The following is a 22,004-nucleotide window of genomic DNA, read 5'->3' as shown; positions in this document are numbered from 1 at the left end:
AAATGTTCCCTTAAACCTTAACCGACTGATTAGATGGTGGCCTCTGACTGATAACAAGAAGGGAAAGCAGCTACCTCATTAAGATACCTGCCTCCTGCGTCTCGTCCTTTTCCTTATTAACCTGCAGCTTTGTTTGCCTTCTCATCATAGACTGGCTCACCTCTCAGAGGAGATGATAAACCCTCTAATCTCACAGCTTCTTCTCTCTGATCTAAGTTTTATAAGGATTTTTGCAATTTAGACGCCCACTGTAGATCCTATTTAAAGGTCAGAGTCTGTAGTCATAGTGACAGACCTATACATCAGCCACTGACTTCAAGAACTCTTCAGTCTGCTTCACTTGTTTTTAAGAAGTACCTTTCTAATTTTGTGTTTGTCATGGTGACCTTTGCACACTGAGTCCATTATTTTTGGATGCGTTGTTTGGATCCGTAATCTGGGAAAAAAAAAAAAAAGTCACGCAAAGACAACTTGCAAACTGAATCCGATGCGTTTATTTTTCTATTAACTGCGAAAATTTGCAGTACGAGAAAAATGGATTCATCAAGCAGTGACGATGATTTTGTGGTTCTTTAACTACTTGAGAAAAGAAAAAGAAAACACAGCAGAAAGATGAAGTGAGTATCTGACTTGCATACGAATGTTTACATGTTTCTAATTTATTAATTCCAAAACCTTTCCCTTTTGTATTTTTCTTCCTCTTTAGCTTCATTATTTTAGTGTTTCATACGTTTACTTTTCTCACTTTGAGGCTTTTGTGACATTTTGTTTGTCTGGGGTCAAAATTTAGATTTTAGTGGAGGCCATAGTCCTCCAAGCGGGCAGCCCAGGTTCGATCCCACCTGTGGCTCCTTTCATGCATGTCATTCCCTACTCTCTCTCCCTGATTTCCAATTCTATCCACTGTCCTATCTCTCCATTAAAGGAACAAGAAGTCCAAAAATAAATCTTAAAAAATTGATTTTAATTTCTGTTTCCTTTTAAGGAATTAATATTATGACTGATTGTTTTTTTGTTTATTTTTGAAGAGGTGGAATTATTGGTCTTGGTCTTGACTCGGTCTTGACCTGCCTAGGTTTCGATACCTAAATGTCTTGGTCTTGACTCGGTCTCACCCTGCCTTGGTCTTGGTCTTCATTGGTCTAGACCCCTAAATGTCTCGGTTATGTCTTGGTCTCAGTTTGTGTGGTCTTGACTACAGCACTACTAAGGAATCTAGCAAAAAGTGACTACAGCTATACATCAATTCTTTGAGAAGGAACTTTTTCCTCCTTGAATAAATTGCAGGGAAACTGAGGACTTAAGTTTCCATTCTCAAGAAAAGAGAGTCAGATAACATCCTGCTGATAAAGAAAGGTGGATTTACGACTTCCCACGTGTCACGCCTCTGTCACGGACATTTAAAGCTGCTGCTGCACATCATCACGTCATTCACACCAGAGAGCTGAAACTTGAACATGTCTAGTTTATGAAACGGATAGTTGTATAAAAATATTTTACTGCAAAATAACTTTTTTTGGATGTTTTATGCATCTTACCAAAAAACGAAAATAGGTCAAATTAGGGCTTCTCCAAAAGGGACAGCTCTAGCCTTATCACATGTATCTCTGGGAATCAGAATCAGAATTTCACCAAATTTGGACAGGATGTTCACAGATAGGTATTAGTTACAATTATGCAAAGTTTTTATCAATACCATTTTCAATTTTTGAATTTTTCACACTTAAACACACATGTAGTTTAGGCGGAAATTGAAAATTGAAACAAAAATTCAAAAGGTATGTATATCAAAGTCTGTCATTTTTTAAGTAAGGACACCAAACATTACAATATGTCATTTTTATCTTCTTTAGACTGTTATCTCAACATAAAAGCAAGTTATTTGACTTTTCCCTTGACCCTATGCTGTCACCAGCCCCTAACAGGAAACTAGTGCAGCCAGGATTTCAGGGCGACCTGGTACAATGGGGCCCTATGGATGTGTATGCGGGAGGAGGTGGCCACAAACAATTGATTAAGACTTAACAACAAGACACAATATAATTGTATTCTGTAATATATATATATATATATATATATAAAATTAAACATTTTATAGTTATTCCTAATATATTTTGTCTCACATTTTCTATCTTACATATGATTTATATGATGACACTCAGAGTCAACCCGCTGCTTTCAACAATATTGTCACCAATGACATTGTTTCTATTTCATTCTAAAAAAATAAAGCATTGTCTTGACATCAGTTGTGAAATATTAATGAACTAAAAAACAGTATTGATATATATAACCTTGAGTTCTTAGAAATTAAATATACTTCATATAGTCTATTTGTATATCGGCTATACAGCCTGTTGTAGTTTTTTTAATGTATTTCAGTCATATAAAGATGGTGTGTAGTCACCATATCTCCTGCTTTTAAGAAGAACCCTAGTTACTCCAGAGGATACACTGGATGAAGGGATAGTTTTTATAATACCCTAAGTACGATAAAGTGTTAAAAAAAAAAGCTACAATAGCTATTTTATGTTGAATGATTTATCAGGCAACCAATGGAGCTGGGATACAAAACAATTCTTATGATGGCGTAAATGTGTGTAAGGTAAATTAGGATAACAATCATGCAAACATGTTTATAAAAAAATTCTTTATACACTTATTTTACCTCATTATATATAATGACATTTGATTTTAAATGCTAATTACAAAGGATGATTTCCACTTTTAGACAAAATGACTGTGAACCTGAGAGCTTAACACCGTACAACTAAAAACCTTTGTGTCACACTAAGCATCCCCTGGAGACAAAGTTTGACCTCTTATCTGTTCGCTGATCTTGTCCTGTGCTTGTGTAAGTTGTGTTTACTGATGAAAAATCTCCTTCTGCCAAGTTTGAACCACTAGCAGAGAGCAGATGTGCAGAGGCTCTCTGTGCTGTGATGCTACGAGATTGTGTTACTGTGACTGCACGGCTTCATTCTGTGGATTTATTAACTTTACTTAACATTCAATAATCATATTATCTGTAACCATAAACACATTTTCTGTAGAGAATTACAAAATTTCAGTACAATTATTAATCACTCACCGAAGCTGAACTGCACAGGCGCATCAAGACACTGTCCTGAGGTGAAGAGGACGTTGTGTCAGCAATCAAAAATGTTATTGGATGAGTGTGCTGTCCATTGTACACAACGAATTGTGGTCAATTTAATTCGCAAGGCGGACCTATGACGTAAGAAAGACACCGAGGGCACAAAAGCAGCCAGGAGGAGGAATGGAGGAAAAAAGCAACTCCGAAAATGACAGTAAGTTACACCTTTGTTAAATATATTGAGTTCAATTTGCTACAATTTAGCATATTTCTTGTGATTTTGTGTTGGTTCTGATACTTCATTGAGGAATTTGGTCTTCATGTGCCGAGTGTCAAAGTTAGTTAGCTACTTTAGCACGTGGCTATGAACTTGCTTAGGTTATCTAGCGGTTAGCAGCAAGGCGCCCCAGGTTTTTTTTCAGTAGTTTCAGAGCTCCGATTGAGTCAATTACAACAAAAGGTTATTTCACAGCTAAACTTGTTTGTCTTTCATAAATTACAGATCATAAAACAGCGTAAAGTCATTGATTTTGGCTAATCTTACCTCGTTATTCTGTTTGTTTGGGATGTAAAGAGCATCACCAGCATGGTCGTACAAAAAACTTAGAACCACTTATAAATGTTTTACTTCTGTGTACTGTTTTCTACTATTTCAGGATGCAATGCCCTGCAGAACAACCTAAAAAAGAGGTTCCCAAACGAGCCCGCAACCCACTTAAGAGATTTGATGAACCAGCTCCTGGCTCACCAAAAGATGACCAAGATGGTAACTATATTGTTATTTCACCGCTCAGCATTTAACAGTGTTTCATCCAGGAGGGATCTTGATGTTAGACTTAACTTGGCATTACCCTGCCCTAAGATATAAATCAATAAATTATGTCCTGTATCAAATTTAAAACTATTTTCTTCTTTTTCTTAACTCTGAATGCCACTATCTTTAGATAATTCACCTTGTCTGTTATAGGTGGTGACCAACGCAATGCTTTTAAAAGTTTTTTGGAGAGTATTGAGCAACTACGATACGATTTAGAGTCAGCAGAGGCACCATCAGAGGAGTGCCAAAATGCAGTGGCATTTGGGAAACATGGAAAAGTGCCAGAGGGGAAGACAGTCTTGGAGAAGTCAAAAGTAAATGGGATTTTAAGTAAGTATATCACTAATTTTGACCCTTTTTTCAGTGTGCATACTAGAGTAAGGATACCAGAATTTTGAACTTTGTTATGACAGCAGTGACATAAAAAATGACCAGCTGGACACCCAAAACTTATAAATGCTCTCATTTTTTATTTCCATCCTGCAAATTAGAAAGGATCTCTGAACACATACCAAAATTTGACACACTGTTTATTGCAGTGAATTGCAAAATGAAACAAATAATGTGAGAATAAAATATTATTATATTTATAATCCAGAAGTATATGCTGTTTATTCTGCTCTCTGTCTGTATTTTAAATTTTTCTTACTTATATTTTACAAGGTTGCACAGTAGTGCAGTGGTTAGCACTGTAGCCTCACAGCAAGAAAATTCCTTCTAAAATGCCCGTTGGACAGGCCTGTTCCTGTGTGGAGTTTGCATGTTCTCCCAATGCGGGCATGTCAATGCACTCCGGCTTTCTCCCACAGTCCAGATATGAACTCGTTAGAGAAATAGGTCTCTTTTAATTTAGCCACAGACATCATTTCATAAGGTAAAAATTACTGATTTTATCAATTAAATCTGATGGCCTATAGCTATTTCACCTGTTGCTCTCTGCACCATCAAGTCAGAAGTCAGCGGTAATTTGAAAGGCACAAGATATGAAGTTAAAATGAGGAAACTCCAAAGACTAGATGTTGATTGTCTCTTTGGTAACAACTAAAAACTTGATGAACTCCATGAGTTGACTCCATGAAGAACAATGTTACTGTATTAATCTGTAATTATTTTTTTGTGATTTGTGCTTTCTTTTATTTTTGCAGCTTACAACATGCAGGGTGGACACCAGTGGAGAAAGCCCTCATAAACAAGTGTCGCATGAGGGCTAAGGGCTTGAATGTGGCACATTGAATGGACAATTTGAGACCATCTAATTAAGAAATGCTGCATGAAGTAAAGGACTGGAAATTGTTAATGTTGTGGATTGTTTTCCCATCACCAGATACTGTTCTAAAAGTAGGTGTTTCTGCGAGTCTAGTTTAGGTTAAAGCTTATATGAAGAACTTTCAGTCTGCATAGATTTTGTGCACATAGCGATATGTTGTTTGTTGATTTTGTTTATTTATACATGTTAAGAATTGTGTTCTGACAAAAAATGTCATCCCATTTATTTGTTACAGTCAAAAGTACCACTCGCTGTAAAGATAAATTTATGTTTTGTTCTGACGTTATCCCATAGTAGCAGTAACAGGCACTAAAAATAACAGAAAAAGGCAAACTTGCTGATTGTCTGTTTAGTTTTGTTGGTCACCCAGCTGAAACCTGTTCTTTATAGAAGCATCAGTATTGGTTGATGATGAAAATGAAGACTTGCTTCCTAGTCAGCTGTTTTAATAAAGGAAGTATTTGTTATAACATATCAAGTTGTTCATTTTTATTGAAACAAATGTTGATCATTTGATGTTTATTATGTAGGTTGGAATTTGTAAGGCTGCTTAATTTTAGTAGGCTCATCACAGTCTCTCTTTGTCTCATTATTTTCTCCTTTGGAGATGACAATGAGCCATTAACAAGAAATCTGCTTTAAGTCTCAAATAAGACTCCTGTGGCTATAGTCTCAACCATTTCTCCTAGTGAATTTTTGGAGAAACAAAAAAGAAATAAATGAGAAATATTTGAAACTTGAAAGAGGCTGGGATGAGAATCAGAATTTTGTCTCCTGAGATGCAGAAGAGAAAGCCTTGAGCAGTAAAATTTTCCTCTGGGAAGATATAGACCTACTTACATAGCACACTTCAAAGCATATCCAAATTAGCTGCTGATGTGTTTAAATGTTTGTTTTTTTATTCTCCATCAGTGCTGCTCAGAGTCAAACCACACCGGAGTCCCTGCAGTGCCACTTCACCTGGGACCTGGACCGCAGCAGGCCAAAACTGTTACGCCTCACGCACAAGATGGAGGACTTCAGCACAGAGGAGGGAAACAGATGGCTGGGCCACATTTACAACCTGTGGGGGTTCATTCAGTATAAGCTGGGGTTAAATGAAGAGGCTAAGAGTTTGTTCCAGAAGGCTGCAGAGACCCTCAACAAGCTAAGAGATGCAGATGAGGGTCCTTGGTTAGTTGTGAACTACGGGAACCTGGCCTGGCTGCACCACCACCTTGGAGATCTAGAGGAGAGTCAGGCTTACCTGTCAAAGGTTGATGCCCTGATGGAAAAATACCCATCTCCATCCCAGGACGAGCTCCATCCAGAGATCTACGCTGAAAAGGCCTGGACCCTGATATACTTTGGAGAGGATGGGAAGCTGGTTGTTGATTACTACGAGAAAGCTGCCAGGATGCAGCCGGACATGGTGGAGTGGAACACCAGCTATGTCTTAGCGTTAGTCGATGCTCATAAACACCACAACACAAGGCTGGACCCTGACCTCTTGGAGAAAATGAGACAAGCCAAGGAACAGGATCCAGAGAACTTGTACCTCGCTGCGCTCTACCTTGAGCAACTTGCTAATGAAGGAGAAAACATTGAAGACGAAGTCTGTGAGTTGGTTGGAAATGTGAGCACTCTGTGCTGCAGTGGCAGTGGCATGTGGGCCTTACTAAACCTTTACATAGAATACGTATCAGTTGATGACGCCATTGATTTGGCAGAGAAAGTTCTGAAAGAACATCCAGATGTGCGTTATCTGAAGAGATGTGTTGCACTCTGCTACAGATGGAAGATCGTTTATAAAAGCAGAAATTACCCTGATCTAGAACAAAGCATGATGGACAGAGCAGTCGCTCTCCACGAGGAGTTGCTCTCTCTTTACCCTCATGCTACACTCAAAAAGGAAACAGATCTCGCATCTATCTATGCAAAGTCACGTCACAGCAAGGCCAAAGCTGAGCAGATATTTCAGAAACTGCTCGAAAATGAACCTGCAGAACCTGCCGAGAAACAGATGCTTTACAACATATATGCAAATCATTTATTCTTTAATCGAAAAGACCACCACAGGTCGGTACAGTATCACATGAATGCAGCAGCAATACCAGAAAAATCCTACTTCCGTAAGAACAGCATGAGAATCCTGGAGAAGAATAAAGACAGAGAAATTAAGGAGTTTCTCAGAAACCTGCAAGAGCCAAGGCAGTAAAGATAGCGAGGCAAATTTAGGGGGAACAATTATGTCCAAGCAAAAGAAAACAACAACTAATTTCTACAAAGGCGTATTGCTTTCACGTGGTAACAAAGAGCAACAGAATCCTGGAGAAGAATGAAAAACAGGAAGGGGGCCAATTCTGCCAGGGTGTCCAAAAAATAAGGATAAAAACTAACTAAAAACGAATTTCCTGCCCTTCAAAACTATTTTAAGTAAATTAAATGAAGGTTTATTTTTATTATTTTTTTAATTATTTTTATTTTAGGACTTTTATTCATTTATTTAGAGAGGACAGTGGATAGAGTTAGAAACAGGGGAGAGAGAGAGAGAGTTGGGAACGACTTACTAATTCAGGACGGAGTTCCCTTCATGACATCACAAAGGGCAGTAACCCCTCCCCCAGGTGCGTGACACTCCCACAGCTAGGTGTTTGTTCTGCCCTCTGAGTCTGCCTTCTCACCGTAAACAATAAGACATGAGCGAGAAAGACCGAGTCCACCGAAGCCCTTCCAGAGAGGGGGCGTGGTCAGACACAGCTCATTTACATTTAAAGGTACAGACACAGAAACAGCCTGTTCTGAGCAGGGCTGAAATAGAGGGGTTTATAGGCATGATCAAATACTGGATCAGAGTGGATTTAGAACAAGAAACTTCACACACATGTTTTGAGGAGCTCTGAGACTTATTTACACTGGTTGAAGAGGTGAATATGTGACCTTTAAATCTTACATCCTAACTCCTGGTAGGTGTGACGTCCTCTGTAAAACACGGTCGTCATGGTGAATACTTATTGAAGAAATGTGTGAATTGTTATTGTCATGTATTTTGCTGCTGTGGTCTTTTTTTCAATGCTGTATTTTCAGTTTTTAGAATTAATGGATTTTATATGAATGTACTACGCTCTGAATATTTAATGTCCTCGTGTGACCTGAAAATTATATAGCACAAGCTGTGTTTAAGCTTTATACCAATAAATGAACATGACGCTAAGAAATCATCTTAAAGTTGTTTGTTTCAGTAGTTTCACCTCTCCTCCATCAAAAGGCTTCTTAAGTTCTTAACTATCTGGAGGACGGAGCTAGAAATGTAAGCCTCGTCGGATCATTAGCATCCTAATTCTGCTAAAAACTGTCACGCATAAAACGATTTTTAAAAAGTGAGAGCAAATCATGACAGATTAACAGTTCAGCTTTCATAGTGTGTGGTGTGCAACGAGACGACCGACTCAGCACACCACACACTAACCGATTCATTCACCAACAACCAGTCTTGACTATCTTAACGTGTAATCTCTGACTTACTGTAAAAGTAAACAAACATGATGGTCATGCTAGATGTGGCTAACTGTACGTCAATTACTGTAAACATTTTGGTCAGTATGATTGTGGTTTGGTATTACAGGACACGTTGTAGAAACACTTGTGTTGTTGCCACAAATCAACAAGTTGGTCCTGAATTTCTGACATCCATCCAACTTTTTGCTGTCGTCGCCATGGTAATGTTTGTTGTGCTTACTGCTTCAGTCAGCTTGCTTCCTGATTGGCGTAAATTCCGTTCCACGGGACAATCCAGAGAGTCCATGCTCGGCCTGCCTCTGTGTTCCTTCCCCACACAAGTGGAGTTCTGATGGTAAATATTGAAATCAATCAAAGATTTCAAAATCGTGGCGGGCCTGATAGTCTTCCGAGCAGATTGGGGTGGGTAAAATCCCTCCCAACACACCACGGAGAGTCTGGCAAGATGATCTTATGAACCACCAGATAGTCGGGCCTTTGCTGACTTTGGTCGGAAGGAGGGAATCGGCCCAATTATCTTGCAGTATGTACCACGCTTAAGGTGCAGGGTGGGGCCCCCACTGAAATCCTATTTGCCTTCCCAGGTGCCACCCCAAAATCCAAATCTATGATTGGCCATATGGCTTATCAGAGTTTCGGGACTTTTGTAAAAATAAACTATTGCCATTTTTTTGTAGCCTTCCCTAGATCTGTGCCATGACACAATCCCGTCTGAGCTCTGCAGGCAGTTCCTTCGACCTCTTGCCTTGGTTCTTCCTCTGATATGTCAGCTGTGAGACCTTAAATAAACAGGTTTGGTCCTTTCAAAATCAGATGGACTCCAGGAAAGGTGGAGAAACATCTCAAAGATGATCAAGAGAAATGGGAGGCACCTGAGCTAAACGTCAAATGTTGTGTGTGTGTGTGTGTGTGTGTGTGTGTATAAAAAGAAGAACACCAATTTCCGCGAAGGAATTGATCCTGAACAGCGGCTGGCAGTATGTTTGACGCACGCACGCACACACTACTTTCACCTGGTTCAGTGAATGTTCAGAGAAGATCTTGGTCAATGGTTGTCTTGTTATCAGTCTGCATTATCCCACCTTTCTACCAGAGTCAATAGCCTACAAGTCTTCATTCATCATCTAAACAATAGCCCGAAATTACAGAAAATGTGTCGGCCCATCTCACCGGACATTTTTGCCATTGATAATTTAATCAGCCAGCTAAATTAAACCCAGCTGTTTTCACTTTTGAATGATTGTGTGATTAAAACAGTTATCTATAATTCGTTCTGTAAAACCATTTGACAATGTCAACAACATAAAAAAAGTTTTTTTTCCCAATGGTCAGATTTCTGTTTTGAAAATGTAGGCTATGCAAAATATCGCACATAACGAATAATTTTGATATCCAATAATACAATTCAGGAAACTTTTTATAGCCTATAGGCTACACAACGCTTAAATGATTAAGTTATAAAGGGGGATTTTCATGGTGATATCGGCTATAGTTGTTTTTTTACTCTACATTTAGCCTACCTCTGGAGCCTTGCTTTAACTCAATCAGCAATTTATTAAGATTGTTGCAAACACACACACAATATTATTTGCGGCTATTAAATTTTACTATGGTGTAAGCATCATTTTTCCTGTTGTAGCCTATATCCTGTATTATGCTAACAGGTTGCACTACATTTTCTTCTCAGCTTCCACTATAAAAAATAATCAAAATGTAGCCATTGTTAGCTACCCGGAATACAATCACTACGTTTCGTAGCTGACATCCTTAAACTAGTGATCAGTACCTACCATCACCAATCCCAAGCTGCTCGGCTATCAAGCGCCATAATTGGTCTTTAAATTCTGAATCTTTATATTCCGCTGACTTTTTAATCAAACAGAGTACTGTTTTTGGAGACGAAATGAATCAGTCTGTCAGATGCCATTTTGGATGATGATGATGTTGCAAGTAGCCTATGGCGTCTCTGAATAGTCAACCAACCCTCGAAACGACCTGGACGGATGCAAAAAATCGAAGAAAATCGAACCTGCTCCGAAAAAAATAATGACGGACGAAAGTTTCGGCGTCAGTGTGCAAACATGATTGACATGACATGGGATTTTATTTATTTTGTAATGTGCGTCAATTTCGGAAGAAAAAAACGGACTCGGTGTGCAAAGGCCTTTACTGTTAATATGCTGTAATATATTGGATTTGTATTAATTAGACAGAGACATCGCTTTTAAGACGAGGCTCAACTGAGTCTCTGATTCACTATAGACACTTTGCCCAACGATACATGTTTTCTTGGTGTCAGATCCTTTAATCCTTATCACATCATTCTCACGAGGCTAAAAAACAAAGGAGACTGTGCTTTTGAAGTCGTGGCACCTTCATTTTGGAACTGTCTTCCCCTAGAACTCAGAGCCTTGACCTCTGGTTCACCATCTGTTCAGGCTTTCTTTTGTTTGATCCGTCTGTATTTGATTGTATGTGACTGTCTGTTTGTATTATCTCTGTTCAATTCTTTATGTGAAGCACTTTTTGACGTCTGCTCTCTATAAATAAACTCAACATAACTTACATTGTCGTTAATAATTATGTGTGCTAGAAGCAGGTTCTTCTCTCAAACCTTTTCAGTCACCTTCTACTCCCTGCCGTTAAGAGACACAACCACAGCTGGAAGCAGCTCCATCCTGCGTCACCATACGGATGATGTCAGCAAGGTGATGAATGGTACCTGACATTTTTCACATGGAGCACGGCATTTAGACCAAATGTCCTCTGAGTCCTTTTATCATCATCTGGCACACTCTTTGCAGACTTAAGCTTACCTTTAGAAGATTCTCTGCAGCTACTTCTTTAAGGACCTGATTGACAGGACAGTTTGTAATCAATAACCTATAATGCTCTAAAATGTATATACAAAGATACAGTACTAAACCTGGTGGATATCTGAATTCTCCTTAAAGTCTCTAAGCCAAAATACCCAGTTAAACTCATTGTGTTGCTTTGTAGCATCATTGTTTTGCTGTACAGCCACTCTGCTCAGCCAGGATGTGAGAGTACTGTGAGTTTCTAGCAATTCTTACATAGTAGCAGACAGTAAAAATGCACTTCCACATCGGCTTCATTTTTCCCACACCGGAGGTTGCTGCTTGGGTGAACCAACATGTGCGTGCTTGTTCAAGAATTTATGGTTCAGAGAATACACATTGGTCAAGCCTATAATAGGCAGCTAAGGCTATTGCTATCTGGAAGTTCACATGTAAAGCTTGTATGTATTCACAAACTTAAAGTCGGTAAACCCTGATCAAGTATATATGCATTTATTTATTTTAAATTGGCCGAGGTAAACATTGAAGTTGTCCTTCCTTTGCAGAATAAGTTAAGCATTTGCACTTGATTTTGGACTACAGAGCTGACATACACGCAGTACAGTGACTTTGACCTGTTGCATCTTAGCTTTTGGCACCTTTAATAAGTGGAATTACACTGCAAAAATAGAGTTCAGAAAGTCAAAGTAGATATAGGAAATGTTTCAATTTATCCACGTCTCTCATGCAGTATTAATGAGTTTAATAGCCTCCAAAAACAACAAGGACATTATTAAGCTGTACAGCCGCCCGCAAGCTAACCAAAGAAGAGATAAAAAAGAAAACACGGCAAAGAGAAGATAACATTGTGCTGCTTGTAAAGAGTTGTCTGTTAAAGTGATAGATTGCACTGTGCCTGCAAGTAATTACTCACCAACTCCACTGGGCATGATAAATACCCATAAACCCCCTCTGTCAATCTCTTGTAGGGCTTTGGGCAGAATCTAGAAATATTAAAAATTATTAATCTGTTTCAGCGGATTCTGACAAATAAGGACTTTATGGGGCAGTAGGAAGATGAAATGCATGAAGGTGAGCACAATGCAGGATTAGATATTATATTGAGAAAGGAGAGATAAATAGAGGAAGCACACGTAAAGAATAAATTAAGTAAAATGAGTTGAAACGAGTAAAAAGGACAAGGTGGCTCAAACTTTTTCACAACCGTGAAAGTTGCATATGTTTTCTGTAGGTCTTATATTTGCATTGTTTGACTTTAATAGGGTAACTTGTTTGGAGCAGTGGTTCTCACTCTAAACTTTTTCTGTCATTGACCAGAGACGGGGTGATCAGTTACAGGCAGAAAGAAGTAGGCCTACATGAACTGCATCTGCGAAATTCACTTCCAATTGATATATATTAGTATTAGATTAGAATCTAATTCTATGAAACTTTGTTGAACCTAACCAGAAAAAAACAAGACCCCAAATTATCTGCCTTGTGTAAAATGAGATGGAAAAAGAACTAGACAAGTTCATCTAGTCATCCTCCTTCAAACTTATTTTATAGTGGGTTTTTTTTCCCTTTCTGTCAAAAAATAAATCTCACAGGAGCCCCGTCAGATTACCTGGAGTCTTTTCTTTCAGACAGACATGTTTCCAGCTAGGTATGTCTTATCAGGTATTCAAGTTTTAAATGACTCCCCATGCACAGACCCCTTTGCTTTTCCTTTGATTAGGACAAACCTCAGCAGGGAAATTTGAGGAGTTAATGAGGTTTAACAGGCTTCTTTCATCAAACAAGCAAACACTAGGAACAGCAACTCTTCAGGATGTTTTCAAAAGACAAAAAGTGACAGAGGAGGGAAGTGGAGAATAATCCAGTGCTGCTGATGAACTCCAAAAGATCCATGTAGTTTGACATCATTACTTTCTACACAGCATAACTTTTTCAGTGCTGCATGATAGCAATAGCCTTAGAGGGCTGCGCCTATACTCAAAGAATCCGGAGTTTCGGGACGTAACTCACATTTTGTAGTGAATTTATCACGTGCAGTGGGGGGGACAGACACTATGGGTCCACTTTTAGAACAAGGATTTAAACCACAGCTAGATTTGAGTTACAAGAAAACCAGAGAGTTAGACAGAAACCATCTTAATGGTGCATTTATTACTTGGTTACGTCAGAAAAGGTTAAAGTGGGACGCAGATGCAGACCCAAGGGGTCTTAACCACAAATATGCAAGTGTAATTAGTAAACAGCAAAAACAGACAAGCTTTCTAAACTAAATAATGAACTGAAAAGGATTAACTAAACCACAGCTGCCACGCAGCCGTTACAAAACAAAATTGACTGGGAGACCCAGGAAACACTTAACAAAAACTCAGTGTCTGCCAGGGTGTCCTTAAAAGAAAACACAAAAGGCTGGAGTAGAACAAACTACCCATTATTAAACTAAGAGACTGGTAATACTGAGCCATTCCACAGAAAGGTTTATGCTGACTGACACACAGACACTACAGGAGAACCCATTGTTAGAACCTCTCACTACCTCTGAAGACGAGATAATGAGTCAGCACCTGGTCTTAATTAAAGCCAATCAGCCACACACACACACACACACACACACACACACCTGACACTGCTCTGAGCTGATTCCACCAACCTCAGTGAGTAGCTAGTGTGAGTGCCCTCACAGGTTGGCAGTTAAAAGTATGCAAATATGTGCCTGGGACGGGATTAAAAACACTGATCAGAATGAGGAAATCGAGTCTGTGTGTGCTGCAGGTGGCTGTATATGTTTGACAATAGGAATTACACACTACTTACTATACAACATTTAATTCTTCATGCGTTATACGATTATGACTCGTAGATATAAGCAGCTTTGTTCATGATTTATTGGTGTAATGGAAAATCATACAGAAATCGAGACCATGTTTTTCTTTTAATCCTCACAGTGAAAAATCACTCTGAGGAAATATCGCCTTAATCAGCATAACTGATTGGCGTCTTTGACCCGTCAGCGTGCTTGGATGATTGGAAATGGGATTCACTGTCAGTGCTGACTGATCAGCTCTCATCTCCTTAAAGAGCTGCAAGTCATTTATTCATATTTAGTAAGAAGATCTGCAGTAACAGTGTTAATTATGGGGATTGACTGTAATCGGTCAATTGTGTCTGAATTGGTGTGGGTGTCATTCTGTAATACACTTATATCCTAACCCTTTTTATCGGTTGTTTATGGTAAATGGACTTGAGCTTGTATAGCTCTTTTCTAGTCTTCTGACGACTCAAAGTGCTTTTACACCGCAGGTCACACCTACACATTCACACACTGATGGCAGAGGTTGCTATGCAAAGTGACCATCAGAAGTAAGTAATCCCATTCATACACATGTATACAACGCTGATGAAGCAGCGGGAGCAATTTGGGGTTAAGTGCCTTGCCCAAGGACACATCGGTCATGTTGCTGCAGGAGCTGGGGATCGAACCCCCAACCTTCCTATTGAGACGTCCGACTCTACCAACTGAGCCACAGCGCCCCAAATGTATAAGACTTTGAACTGTGCGTTATCATAATCTTATATTTTTTTAAGATAAACTTGTCTTGAAGCAAAATTTTCTTCTAAGGTATTCATAAACAGATTGATTTAAAGGATAGTTTTTTTTTAATTATTATTAACTGTGGAGATAGGAGAGGTTTTGGTTGAGTAACAGAATAGACATCCTGTTCCTCTTCAAGGCTCATCTCTGTTTAGGATTCATGCTTTCGATTTATATGTTATATACTCATCTGAGTTTGAAGCCGCATCCATTTTAACAGCGGATGAAAAAGGTTTTCTCGATCTGATAGTGGAGCTAAAATATCTGAAAACGAACACAGCTAAATGAGCCTTGGTGTTGATGTTATTCAACACAGGGGTATCCTAGACATTATAACAGTATATTGTAATACACTGCGGTAGGCTGTGCAGCAGAGCGCAGTGTGCCTTCAGGCGGCATGACGTGTCTTCAAATAGCGGCTGGGAGTGCCTGTCATTTCTAAGTCGCAGCTTTTAGAGGTGACTTGCTTCAGGTGAAAGCACCGTTCATATAAAATAATCATCTGTCAGAGTTGATACTGGGGCCTGTCTGTTGTTTTGTGCTGTGTGAATACAGATTGACAGGTAACGCTGTGTTAAGCAATTGTGCAGACCTGCGGGGCCATATGGAAGGTAATTGCCACTTTAATGTCATGTCGACACAAAAAAAAATGTCTTGAGTGTTTTGATGTTTCATTCAATGACTGTCTCGTGTGAAGTCTCTTTTTCTCCTCCTTTGTCTGTTGCACTTCACATGCTTTGAATAAAATGATCTGTTTGAAACGTATAGCGCTTTCACACTTGCAGAAAACTCCTGAAAGATGTGTGAATGTGTGACTTCACAGAGTTTTTCCTGCTAGCCCCTCCTATAGTAATTTTTTCCGCAGCAAGTCAGAGTGAGCTGATGAGAGAACCCAACAGGATATTCTCTGGAGAATTCACCTGACAGGGATAGTCTCCCGCTGTGAGGTGCATAAGTGAACAGCCAGGGATGAAATGATCTAGATATTTACAGGAGTGTATATGTGAAAACGGCTTTAGTGTTTTCTGTTTAGTTTGGTAAAAAATAACTCAGGTCTAATAGCTAATTAAAAAGTTGACTGTTCTGATAACAGAGTTTGAGGTGTGGAAAGGCAGTCTAAACTGAAAGTCTGATGCACTCTGATGTCGTATAAAAATCCTTTATTAAACAGGGAAGTGTCTAGGCGTTTCCACTCTACTGAGTCTCCGTCAGGACATAATTGATAAAAACAGGTGCTTAATAAGGATGTCATGTGACAGACGTGATGGTATCGTGATATATTTGCAACGGTCTGATTTAAGCAGCAAACAAAGCAAGACATTTGTTATAATACACAAAATACCTCAGAACTTGTTTCAGTAGGGTGAGAAAAACAAGTTTAGTGTTAACGCCTACATACGACATTACAAAATTCAGAATTTGTCAAAGACATAATTCATGCTGACAATCTTGTGTGACAACATTCAGATGAAAGGACAACCTGGGAAAACGGTATGAAAAAAATAAAATAATAATATACTTAAACACAGAGTGGAAGAAAAACCACCAGGTCGGACTATGGAAGCAAATAAGATAGTATAGACCTATTCTTCATAAAACATCTTGATCTGATAGTGCTTTTTTCATGTTATTGCACATGTGCACACAAACAACCACCATCAAACATGATAATCAGATTGTTCAAATCCACTTTTGTTTGCAATACTAAATTACTTTTGCTCATGAAAATAATAGTTTAAGTCAACATTTTAGAATTAGATTTTAGAAATTGATGTAGTTCATATTCTGATGGTCATTTGTTTTTTTACTTGTTCATACTATAGTATGGTATAATTATATGAACTATATAGTCACATAATTATGAATTAATCTGTAATTTGTCAATAAGAGGACACTGTAAAGGGATTTACCGGATCAGTTTACGATGTGTGTCCATGTGCTGTACCCTCACACGCGACGGTGGCCGGGGAAATACAATCAATGAATCAATACATGACATGACGATATGAAACTATTTTGGTTCCGTACATTTCTGATGTCAGTCAGCCCGGTGAAGCTGACATTCATACTGTCTCATTTGATCTCTAACCTGAATGGCGTTAATTGTTTGTGTCACCATAATATAGCCGCTCCACACCACCGGGCCAGTGTTTCCATCGAGCCCTGAGTTGGATTGTACACAAAGAGCTAAAAGAGCTACTTGAATTTTTCAACTTGAATTTTTGGGTCTGAATTTTAAATTGGTAAATTCAGGACAAATAAATTCAGATACATGGTTTTCAAAGTAAAATAATTCAATGCTATGAATTCAGGGGTGTTTTTATTTCAGTATTTAACATTCAGTGGCTGTTAAAATTCAAATAATTATGTTTCCATACAGGACCACTTCACTATGTGTTGAATCACAAATACATAAAGTTATTTCAAGTAGTTTTTCATGTACTGTTTCCCCAGGTTGTCCTTTAAAGAGGTTTGGTTCAACATCTGTTCTTTTTAGATGTGCTATATAATTAAAGTGACTTAACAAGTGTTGTTGTGCATAAAAATAACCCAACTGTATTCTTTTTCATTGGATATGTTTTCTTTCCATAGGGAGGGTCAACACTCAAGTCTGTCTATGTCATATTCATGTTTTGTGTTGAAAGCCTTTTAAGCAGTTTTTAAGAAAAAGAGCTGCTGAGGCAATTTGATAAAGTCATTTATTTGTGAAATGGTGAAAACATGAAAGGCTTTTTTTACATATATTTAGATGTGAGCTGGTTATGGCTCTTTTTTTAAATCTTCTGGTGACTAAAAAAACAATGAAACATCATTTTCACAGGCTTGCTCCTCAAGGGGATTGGAGCCAAAGTTTAGCAGCATTTGAGGCATGCAGGAACAGAGCCAGCTGTACAATGGCAATGTCTTAAGGTGCTATTGCCAATTACTGTTAGTCAATTGACTGTAACTGCTTCACATCTGTCTCCCTTCTTCCCTGTGGGCCGATCTCCTCATGGATTTTTGTGTGAAGTATCAACCCTATGTAATTAAACCGTGATTGAATTGCCCATCCTGCTGCAGATCCATGCACCTGGACACCCCTCACCAAGGACACAGACAAAGAAAAAGTACAGCAGCAGTAGCTCAGGGAGTCAACACAGTTTTTAGCCCATTATTGTTTGTCTAGAAACTTCCCTATTGAAGCCAGCTGGGCGCACCAACCTCATTTACAAAACAATATTTTCCAGCTGTGTTAAATTGCCCCACACCTCCACAAACGAGTAAATTCCAATTTGTCACTCGAGGGACAATGGCTCTCTGTTCCTAATGGACTCCTCTGTTATTATCTTTTTTTGCATTTTACGCTGCTATTAAACTTAAATCCAGTTTGGTATGAGACCATTTTTTTTGCTAATGTTGATTTGGCTTGAATTGATGTGAAGATCAAAGGCTATTAATTTTCCATTTGAGGAGAAGGCAGTGCTAGTGTGCAACTCCAAGGAATGCTTTAAAGGGCCCATATTATGCTTTTTCTGGTTTTATATGCCCTTTAGTGTGTTTTCCAAGTGTCCTGTACATGTTTAGGCACATCAATTTGCAAAAATTCAAAGTCCGCAGAAACGCGGCTTCTCCTACGTCCTCCTGTTAGCTGTAGTATTAGCTGCATGTAACGCTCGGGTCTAGCCCCCCTCGAAAAAAAATTGTCAGTCCGACGTCATTGTCAGTGTGAGATCACTGATCTAAGCCCATTGGCTCGTTGTGGCAAGCCCTGCAGCTCATGTTGCACGCCCGTTAACTTCTGTAGCACGCCCACGATATGCCGTAGCCTGCGGTAGCACAGTAGTGCTAAGGTGCTAATGTTTATGCTCCCCTCGGACGGAGCCAGTGGCTGCATTTCCAATATGGTAAAAGAGGCGGGACATTTCCGAGAACCGTGCTGAGCAACTGACCAATAACGACAGAGCGACTCGGCAGACCAATCAGAGCAGACTTGGCCCACGTGGGGTCTAACAGTGTGGGCTCAGCAGAGCGTAGCTGACGGACTCAGAGCGTAGAGGGAGCAAGGAGGAGCAGTACATGAAAACAGACACTTTTTTCGGACTTTAGCTATTGTGAACGTACAAAAGTAGGTACATAGATTAAATATACGAACCCCAAAAAGGGCATAATATGGGCTCTTTAAACTATGTCAAATGCTTGAAAAATTAAAGAAAATGAAAAGAAATCAAACATGCTAGACTTTTTGTCGGGGGTCTTGAGGCGATCCAGATGTGAACTTAATTGTCGTTCAATGACACGCTACACAGGATAAAACTATTGATTTTCGGGGCACTGAGCTCCAAGAGTGTTTGTTCTTGGAGGTTGCGTCTACTAGCTGCTTCAGGATCACTTTGGTTTGGTCCTCCTACAGGGACCTTTCCTTTGACCTTCATTTATACAAGGGGGTCAGTAGTTAGGACTTTCTGAAGTTTTGTCAGTGCCATGCTTCGCACAAGGGATAAACCCAATAGCGAAACCCCTAAAGGGCTGCTTCTTTTTCAGGGAAAGCTATTGTTTAATAACCTGGACACTCACAATCTATCATGAGCTTTGTTACTCCAGTTTGGTTATTTACTGTAGAGCTTGGGTCTTAACTCTAGCACCAAACTTCCAACAGATATGTGTGCATTGCGTCTGCTCCGGTCCGTGACCGCTCCGTGCATCCTCGTCCGTCAACACCCACCGTCTGCGTTCTCCGTGCTACACAGCCAGACAGCTGGAGCGCAGAAACCAAAGGAAATATCGCGGTAATTTTACAGATTCTCTCACGACAGTGCGACATAATACGATGTATGTGGTATAAAACTCCATGTAAACCTTATAAACACAAAAATAAACACACATACGGTCATTTTTCTGTTGTTTCGGTGTCTGACTTCCTGTCCCGCTTGTTCTTTTCTGTGCTAAATTGATGCGTCGTGCTTCGGCATCCGGCAAAAATAGAAGCCCTGCATATCTGTTGCAGAGGGCACCGGACTGCCCGAGCTGAGACGCAGCGCAGCGGAGCCAGTGGAAGCACACACATTGAATAAAGTGAAAACCTATCAGTGGACCGAACACGCATCTTGTGGAAGTTGGCCGTAACTCTTACAGGGTGCCAGTGTAATGCAGGCTACTTTACCACCTTAGCTTCACATACAGTAAGTTCTTCAGCCCCTGATTTGCCATCTGAAGTAGGCTTAACTGGGGAAAATGTGCTGGCAATGCGAAACTTTGGAGCCAATGAGGCAGAACAGGGTGTGTGCATTTCTGAGCATGTGTTGTGAAGTTACCGCTGTGTTTACACTCTGTGCCTCTTGTGCCTTCAAATATAGTGCAAGGCAATGCAAAGTTCAAAGACGTAATGGTGGCTGAACTTTATTACAGCACTGTTGTTGAACCAAAACCTGTAAAGGGCCTTTACAGGCCACTGATCATAATCCAGGAGGTGATGAGTGATTTGCCTGCACCTAGTAAGTATTCAATATTTCAGTTCCATAAACGTATTTCATAACAGACAGGGTTAACCAATATGTGTCTGACCCAGATACAGAGCAAAAAAGCCAGGACAGAATGATACCGACTTTTTAAGAGGATTAAGAGGTGAGATGTGGCTCTTACATCTGATTATTAGACACTACACACTCAATTTGAAAGCACTAGAACTATACTGAAGCTCCTTTCCACCCTAATAGATCTTCGCTTGTCTTAGTCTGTATTCCAGTCATCATTCACTGTTAAAAGCTTTGGTGAAAGTTATTTATTTTGTCTGTTCTTGAGCCATCTGTTTTTTCAACATTGTCTTTTTTTCCAACACCGCTAAGTATAAAGTACCAAAAGAAAAACTCTCTGCTCAATCTGCTGAGAAAAAAAAAAACCTCAACCTGCTCGCCAAACCACAGCACCTCACGGCAGTCCAGACCAAAACCTCGCTGTGCAGGTGGAATCTGATCCGTGCTGTAAATCAATCTTGCCTGGTCTTTCTCTCCCTCTTGTTTTTGGCCGAAAAGTGCTGTAAATGTGCTGTGTAATGAGTGAACTGGAGAAGAGCAATTGAACAAAATGGTGTGGCTGGAGGAAGAAAGCACGCCTGTCAGATTGCAGAGTAAACGGGTTGTGCTTGTTGACTGAAATTTGTCTCCTTTGTCTGTAAGCTGCAAGAACACATCCAGCCTCTGTATGCTCTTAAGACTAGAAGTGTAATGGTTAGAACATGTAGAAATGTAAAGCATGTGTTGTTGCTCCACCAAAATATCACCTCTCTTTACTTTACAATTAACCCTTTACCGTCTGCAGATACTACCTCTTCTTTGGGACAAAATTAATACCATTACTGTGATACTACTAGTACTCTTTCACAACAACTTTCACACAGCATGCTAATATGCACATAAAAAAATAGGATAACATATATGAAAAGGTTTTGTGATGATAACTATTCAAAAATGCTTTTATAAGTTTAGCTGGCATTCCTTCATGAAACCACATTATAAGTTGAGCTGTTGTATTTGGGAGAAAGGGGGTTGACGTCTGACGGACAAACCTTGCCACATCTTAAAGCATGCAGCTAGCATGTCTAAAACCAGGTTGTAAACAAACTCTTTGCAGGTCAGTGCCTGGTCCACAGTACAACTTAGATTTCTAAGAGTAGATAGTACAGAAGAGGGGGGAAAGCGATATCTTCCCGACGACAAGCTGTCACCAAAAAATGAAGACACATACATACACCACTGGATTTAGCCAAATACATTTCAGATGAAGTTTGAATCAAAGGATTTTCCAATCCAGTTTGTGTGGATGTTTCTGCAATATATACTTGTTGCCATTGCAGTGCATTGTAACAGCTGGGTTACAGTTAAAGTGTCAAATAAATCAATCTCCATACAAGCCCACAGGAGGTCAGAGTTTCAAAGTGAAAACAT

At 39.5% G+C, this 22,004-nt stretch overlaps 1 protein-coding gene across 2 annotated transcripts; it reads left to right on the top strand.

Moving 5' to 3' along the window:
- The first annotated feature begins 601 nt into the window (after nucleotides 1-601).
- On the top strand, nucleotides 602-8,034 carry LOC132982210 (interferon-induced protein with tetratricopeptide repeats 1-like). Of its 2 annotated transcripts, XR_009674689.1 has the most exons (3): nucleotides 602-617; nucleotides 3,754-3,863; nucleotides 4,065-4,121. XR_009674689.1 is itself a non-coding variant. In XM_061048565.1 (2 exons), the coding sequence occupies exons 1-2, from the start codon at nucleotides 613-615 to the stop codon at nucleotides 7,376-7,378; spliced, it is 1,290 nt and encodes a 429-aa protein (XP_060904548.1). In that variant the 5' UTR covers nucleotides 608-612; the 3' UTR covers nucleotides 7,379-8,034. The 2 variants fall into 2 exon arrangements, 1 of the variants encoding a protein (XP_060904548.1); XM_061048565.1 differs by lacking the exons at nucleotides 3,754-3,863; nucleotides 4,065-4,121 and adding an exon at nucleotides 6,094-8,034 and having other exon boundaries at nucleotides 608-617.
- The last annotated feature ends 13,970 nt before the right edge of the window (nucleotides 8,035-22,004 follow it).

This window comes from Labrus mixtus, chromosome 10 (genome assembly GCF_963584025.1).
Source record: "Labrus mixtus chromosome 10, fLabMix1.1, whole genome shotgun sequence".
Taxonomy (NCBI): domain Eukaryota; kingdom Metazoa; phylum Chordata; class Actinopteri; order Labriformes; family Labridae; genus Labrus; species Labrus mixtus.
Note: the sequence above shows the minus strand (reverse complement) of the source record. Positions and strands in the feature narration are given on the sequence as shown.